Source organism: Syzygium oleosum, unplaced genomic scaffold (assembly GCF_021117445.2).
Source record: "Syzygium oleosum isolate NSW1041296 unplaced genomic scaffold, Sole_v2.1 Sole_v2.01, whole genome shotgun sequence".
Lineage (NCBI taxonomy): Eukaryota > Viridiplantae > Streptophyta > Magnoliopsida > Myrtales > Myrtaceae > Syzygium > Syzygium oleosum.
In genome coordinates this window covers 18424491-18431760 of record NW_026607485.1, presented here as the reverse complement: position 1 = coordinate 18431760, position 7270 = coordinate 18424491, and the positions used below count along the sequence as shown (strand labels likewise).

Here is a 7270-nt window from a genome sequence, read left to right as displayed (position 1 = left end):
ATTCATGACCTATTGCATACATATCCATTGCTCGCCACTCTTGATTTCTGTCAACTTTTTTCCCATACACATATCTTAATTCCTCATAATCAAGTACAGAATCTGCATTATTTAATGAAGGAGAAGAGTCGGCAGAAAAGGTAATAAGGTCAACTGAGTTAGAAGACTCAGCTCCTTCATCGTGGCATCGCCTTTTGTGACATCTAACCCCCGATTATAGGGCTTGTGCGCAACGTAGGTAATCGCCATCGACATTTGGAAGCGGGTTGGCATCAAGCAATGACGTCTTCTTTCCACCATAAAGAGGAAGCACAACAGAACACACACACACACACACACACACACACACACACACACACCACACATTAACATCCAGGTTACAAAATCAAACAGAAATAAGCTAGAGAAACAGAAGAAAACCTAGGCTTAACATGGAGGAGGTGGTGGTGCTGATAGTAGGAGCTGGCCCTTCAGGCCTTGCGGTCTCCAATTGTTTATCTCGCCTCTCGATTTCAAACATAGTTCTAGAGAGAGAAGACTGCTGCGCGTCACTGTGGAGGAAGAGATCATACGATCGCTTGACCCTCCATCTTGCTAAGCAGTTCTGTTCACTGCCCTACATGCCCCATGCACCGTCGTCCTCCACCTTCATGCCCAGGAAATCCTTCGTCGAGTACATCGACTCTTACATCTCGAGGTTTGGCATCAAGCCCCGGTACTGCCGCTCCGTCGACGTGGGCTTGTACGTCGAGAGCGAGAGGAAGTGGAGGGTCGAGGCAAGGAACACGTCGACCCAAGAGAAGGAGGTCTACTTGGCGCGGTTCTTGGTCATCGCCACAGGCGAAAATGGCGAGGGCTTCGTCCCTGAGCTGCCCGGGTTGGACGGGTTCGAGGGGAAGATCGTCCACTCGAGCGAGTACAAATCCGGGAAAGATTACGGGAACAAAGAAGTTTTAGTGGTGGGCTGTGGAAATTCAGGGATGGAGATTAGCTATGATCTATCAAACTTTGGCGCTCATACTTCCATTGTGATAAGGAACCCAGTATGACCACTTTTCCATTTACCTATGTTTCTGTTCTCCATCTCTTTTGCTTCATTTATTCTCATTACTTGATCGCATTCACATATATATATATATATATATATATATATATAATATTGTAATTTTGACCCCCGGAATGGGCATGCATGACACGGACTTGACCTAATTCAACAGTCTCTTTTCTCTTTTAAATATGCTATTGCATACCATCGAAAGGCCTTCATAATGTTTCCACTTGCATTTATTTAGGACAGTTAAAGCCCAGTAGCATCATGATCTTTTCATTTAAACCTTCGTGATGAGATTAAAGGCTCTGCTCGTTTAACGGAAATAACTTTCAAAAAAATATTTTCTGAATTTTCCGTCATTCGGCTCACGAAAAATAAACTAGTTAAAAAAAACATTTTCCACCAATGTAGAAAATATCTTCAAAAGTGAGGAAAACATTTTCCATATCTTTTTTCACCAAATTTTTACTTTTATTTTTCTTATTTTTTTCCTTTTTTAAAACTAATTTTTAATTATTTTCTATTTTTTTCCTTTTCTATCTTTTATGTTTTCTTCTTCCTCGGCCGGTCACCGACCATAAGCGAGGCTTTGCCTCACCAGCCTCAGGCAAGGCCACGCCTCGCCTGTGGCCAATTGCTGGCCATTGCCGTGGCCAACGACCGGCAGAAGAAGAAAGAAATGAAAAAAATAAAAAAGAGAGAAAAGAAAAGAAATATTAAAAAAAATTACAAATTTGATTTTTTTTTAAAAAAATGAAAATTTATTAAAAGGAGTGCAATCAGGATTTTCCATACTGAACAACAAAAAATATTTTCCAGTATATTTTCAGGTCTCAGCCGAACATAGAAAAGTATTGTCATTTTCTTAGAAAATGATTTTCCGAAAAACATTTTTCAAAATCGTCATATTTTCTGCGAAACAAATGGAGCCTAAATTTAGCACAAGATTGCAAAATCTCGGTATCTTTCATTTATAGTAAAAGCATAGTTGGTTTACGGTGAACATCTAGTTATAATTTTTTTTTTGTCAGATCTATTTATATCTAGTTATAATTAAAATGCCTTGTTTAATGCTAAACTAATTAGATGGTGGTCAATCAAACCAACAATTCAATCACATAATAATTTGGCAATTCCTCAACCTTTTTTCTTTTTTTTGAGAGAGAGAAACACTTAAAAGGACAATAATCTATATACTGATATAATTGTGCAACCTGTTATAGTTTCATGTGCTCAACAAGGAAATGGTTTACATCGGAATGTTACTATCCAAGTACGTCCCGATGACAATCGCCGATGCCGTGGTGACATTTCTCGAGAAGCTCTGGTATGGCGATTTGACTAGGTATGGGATCTGTCGACCGGCTAAAGGCCCGTTTCACCTGAAAGTGGCCACTGGAAAAACTCCGGTGATTGACGTCGGCACGATTAAGAAAATCCAATCCGGAGATATTAAGGTAAAAGCTACGTATACTATTGACAATTTGTCCATGTTTATTTCTGTCAATCATGCAAAGCTCAAGTGTTTACTGTTTCGACATTTATAATCACGGTGGCTTTGATCATTCTGATCTTTCTGCAGGTTCTTCCCGGAATAGTGAGGATTAATGGCAATAATGTGATGTTTGAGAACGGCGTCGTTAAGCAATTCGATGATATAATCTTCGCGACAGGCTACAAGAGTACTGCAAATTACTGGCTCAAGGTGGGTCCAAACAACTAACATAGCACCATAATACTAAGTTTATAGCATTGAATTTCATGTGTAGTTGGGTAGTTTTTCATGAAACCCAAGGTGCACTAATAATGCCACTACTGAAGTAGAGAATGTAGGCATCACTTCGGATAATTAGCAAAATCCGTTCCCTAAAAATATTATAATCAGGCATATTTTGTAGGCTACTCTCCTTTTCAATGAAGGAAAGCATATCTATTTACATGTTCAGCCTTTTGAAAACGATATCGGATTTGCTGGGTAGATACAAATACGCGTAGTTTAAGGTTAATTAATTGTGATGATTTGTGCTATACTATATAGGTAGTTGAATATTAATTATGATAATGTTACTTTCACTGAATCAGGATATTGAAGTGATCATGTTATTCACTCTCTCATACTTTCTAACTGAAGGAATGGATTTTGTTGGACACGTGCAGGATTACGAGTGCATCATGAACAAAGATGGGATGCCGAAATGCCTGTGCCCGCATCACTGGAAGGGAGAGAACGGCATCTATTGTGCCGGTTTCTCCAAGCAAGGATTGGCGGGGATCGCAAGAGACTCGGTGGCCATCGCCAATGATATCGGTGAAGTTCTAAACGGAACGAAGGAGAAGATTAAAATCAACTAATCAACGTTGCTCTCGCTCTATCTCTATCTGTGTGTTCTATGTATGTCTGTTTATATATGTAGTGATAAAGTTACTATCGTCGACTGGTTTGAAGTATGGAATGTATAAGACAACGCATCTGAACGTGGGTGCAAGCTCCCAAACTCCCTGTGAGTTCTAGGGTTTCTATTATGATTAGGGATGAAAGGCCTCCTGCGTGCATGCATGCTTTGTTACTGGTATGTAGTGGTGGTCCATGTTTCAGTCAGCAATAAACAATGAAGTCCAATGCTAGTCAAAGCTAATCTCTTGAGCTTCTTGCTGTGAAAATTGATCCTTTTCTTATTCTAGCTCTTTTGATAAACAACTTGATGCAAGAAGGGTTACTGGTTACAATAAGTACATGCAACTGTCATTAGTCATGTGAAAGTGTGTTCTACTCCTATTTTTTAACCTCTCATTCTTGAGAGAGGGCACCGCTATAACACAATAGAGAATTATAATTTGATATTTCAATGGCAAATTATTTTTTTGCCTTCCAAGGTCCACTCAAAAAAGGAGAAAAGCTAGTAGGTTAATACCATGAAAAACCCCAAACTAGCAAACATGTGATAAATTTACCCCAAATTAATTTTTTGACTATCAAAAATCCCAAACCGGTACACCATAACAAATTTACCCTCCGTTAGTTTATGTTAAATTTTACCGTCAAATTACTAAGTTAAATGACACATGACATTTGACAGGTGTACTAGTTTGAGGTTTTACCTTTCGTTTGTCACAAGTATACCAGTTTGTGATTTTTCGTAATATTAATATAATTTAACAGAAACTAACGGAAGGTAAATTTGTCGCAAATATACCATTTTGGGGTTTTCTGTGGTAAAAAAATTAGTTTGGGGTAAACTTGTTACAGATGTATCAGTTTGAGGTTTTTTGTAATATTAATCCAAAACTATTTAATGCTTCTATCATAGATTCCATTTGCTTCTAAACAATGAGAATTTTTATTTTTATGAAAAAGGGTGAAATCCGAATATAAAAATTGAACCTTTTAAATCTACTATTTCTATTTATTACCTAATGAGAAATTTTAATTAGGAAACTTATCACCTCAAATACTAATTCTAGTGACTATTTGTTTTGCCACTAAAGGAACATTATCAAAGTCAAAAAGGGATTTACAAGTTCATTTTGCCGACTGTTTATTTTGCCTCGAAAAGATCTATTACTAAAAAGTGATACTTTAAATTAGGGATTAGTACACCAAAAATCTTAAAACTTATTGCGAAAGTGCAATTGAGTCTTAAAACTTTGAAATAGTGCAATCAAATCCTGAAACTTATAACATGAATGCAATTAAATTCCTCCATTAACTCCATCCGATTTGATGAACGAAAAATGATAGCGTGACTTTATTTATTGATACGTGGCTGTAAACTTAACTTTGTCATCCTCATTTGATTCAATTGACGTCCTTTCTTCCCCTTTAACCCACTAAAATAGCATCGTCTTATAATTACATCTTCGTGGAATTGTATATTAATCCATTGGGCACCCCTTGTATTATGTAGGAATTGTCGATTGATAGTAGATTCGAGGTTTCAACAAACTTGTGGATGAGAATCTGATGAAAATGATTTAGTTTTCATCGAAAATTAATTGGGATCGGTCATGTCACTAACACAAAGTACATGCATGAAAATTGATCATGTCAAAAGCACTCGACTAAACGAGTACTCGGTTTTGGAAGCTCACGTAGGTGCCATGCATCAATAGCCAGGTCCGGCTCTACGAATTCTGGTAAATTTTAAATGGAAACACGACAGAAGGATTTATTTAATACTTCTTTAATTTTAATTAGGAAACTCATCACCTCAAACACTAATTCTAGTGACTCTTTGTGTTGCCACTAAAGTTATCAAAGTTAAAAAGAGATTTACGAGTTCATTTTGGCGACTGTTTATTTTGCCTTGAAAAGATCTTTTACTTAAAAGTGATACTTTAAGTCTCACGCTTTTTTCACTCCCTTTATGGCTAAAACACTCCTCAATACAGTATCATGACAATATTGCCACTTGTGAGTTCCACTTTTTAGCATCCATTTGTCCCTATTTTTTATTGATTTTCTATTTCTTTTCTTGTGGGTCCCACATCCACTTTCCATAATCTTCTTGCTTCTCTCTTTTCTTTCTCTCTTTTTTTTTTGTCGAACTTTATTTTCTCTTAAGCAGAAGAGAAATGGAGAATCACAAAAGTCACGTCCTAGTGCTCGCATATCCTAGGCAATGCCACATCAAACCGCCGCTGGGACGTCGACGAAACCCTCCTCCTTGACCACCTCTATCTCCGCGGCTACCGATCTGACTTACTCAACCTCATTGTAATTCACGTTGTTTGCAAGGAAATCTAGCAAATGGTCGGTATTCAGCATCAGAGGAAGCCTTAATGATCTCTGTGGATAATAACCAAACAACATATTGTGTTCATGTTCCTAGACAAATCTCCCAAGAAGAGTTGGTTAAACTTCTCCCAAAAACCTGGGTAACCAACTACGAAAAGCTCCACAAGGATGTTCGTCCAGTCCAGTCTACTGAGCCAAAGTTTACCAAGAAGAAAGATAGCAGTGTGGTTATCAAATTTGACCGCACGGAACAGAAGACAGAGGCGTCTAGCTCTATTTTCTCCACTCTTCTTATGGTCCAACTTGTCTAGGACCACCAAGAAGATGAAGAAAGTAGATCTAGCCACAGACTCCAGAAAGGTCCTCCGATGCACTCATTTGATACAAGTGGTAATCCTATTTACTACTTAGAAGATTCGATTACGGGACATTGTTATTGGGTTGTGGACTGCCAGTGTACACTTTGTACAGCCCCTCCAGAAGAAGAAGATGATCGACCTTCGGCGAGAAAGAAAAAGAAAAAAAAGCTTGAGATCCTTTCTACAAGAGATACCTCGGTACCCTTCCATAGGTTCTCTTGGTGAAGACGATGGAAGGTACCGGTTTATGGTATCTTATGCAGTGTCCAACCCTACTCCAGTATTATCTCCAGTTTCTTCACCACCGTCTCCTGACCATAAACCTGATGAACCACCAAAATCAGAGCCCCAAAAAATAAAGCCAAAACAGCATCCATTTCCCCATTTTACAAGCCCAGTTACAAGTGGATTAAGAAAAATTCCTCTTGTAATCCAGAACCACTCAAGCCAGTGAGAAGCCTTTCCTCCTATTGACCCAGTGTCAGATGACCAAAAAGTTCAAAAGCTTGAACATACGGCCACACAACTTTCGGCTGTACGTATGTTCACTCCCGTCGAGTTTCCCCCTTTGGCACCTCTACCTCAGCTAGAGCAAGAGTTTGAGACAACTAGTTCTGGCCAAAGGTACAAACATGTTGCTAAGGTTCCAAATCCCCCAGGGGTTGATGCTAGTGGAAATTCCAAGAATATTTCTACAGGAGAAGCTGTCCTTAATTGGCAAACTGAAAATGCACTTATGAAAAACAAAGTGCTTGCTTATCATTCTACTGCTCTTCAGCAAATTGGTTCAACCCTCGGAACCATGCATGAAGGTTTTAGTGCTATGCGCGAACGACTTGATCGTGTACACCAGAGAGTTAACCAGGGTGCAGAAACTTCCATCAAAATAGAAGGAATGATTAGAAACCTTGAAAAAAGGCTTGCTAATCTTGAAGCTGGAAGAATCCAGCATCAATATTTGGACAATCAAATGGAAGAAATAGCAAAGGTGAAACGGCAGATTGCTGAGCTTAAAGAGCATGGTCTTCCCCAGCATCCGAGACAACTAGCTAATCATTTTGCTCCAACTCTAGAGCTTAGTAATTCTCCTTTGAGTTCTACTAGGAATCTATTTGCAGAGATATC

At 38.6% G+C, this 7270-nt stretch overlaps 1 protein-coding gene across 1 annotated transcript; it reads left to right on the top strand.

The window, feature by feature from the left end:
• The first annotated feature begins 431 nt into the window (after positions 1-431).
• Positions 432-3403, top strand: LOC115683459 (probable indole-3-pyruvate monooxygenase YUCCA10). Its single transcript, XM_030607990.1, has 4 exons — positions 432-1043; positions 2275-2508; positions 2634-2756; positions 3209-3403. The coding sequence occupies exons 1-4, from the start codon at positions 432-434 to the stop codon at positions 3401-3403; spliced, it is 1164 nt and encodes a 387-aa protein (XP_030463850.1).
• The last annotated feature ends 3867 nt before the right edge of the window (positions 3404-7270 follow it).

Excerpts from the sequence above, each read along its gene's own strand:
- LOC115683459 (XM_030607990.1), top strand. The coding sequence starts at position 432 with ATGGAGGAGGTGGTGGTGCTGATAGTAGGAGCTGGCCCTTCAGGCCTT. Across the intron at positions 1,044-2,274 it reads CCATTGTGATAAGGAACCCA|TTTCATGTGCTCAACAAGGA; the intron begins GTATGACCACTT and ends AACCTGTTATAG. Across the intron at positions 2,757-3,208 it reads CTGCAAATTACTGGCTCAAG|GATTACGAGTGCATCATGAA; the intron begins GTGGGTCCAAAC and ends GGACACGTGCAG.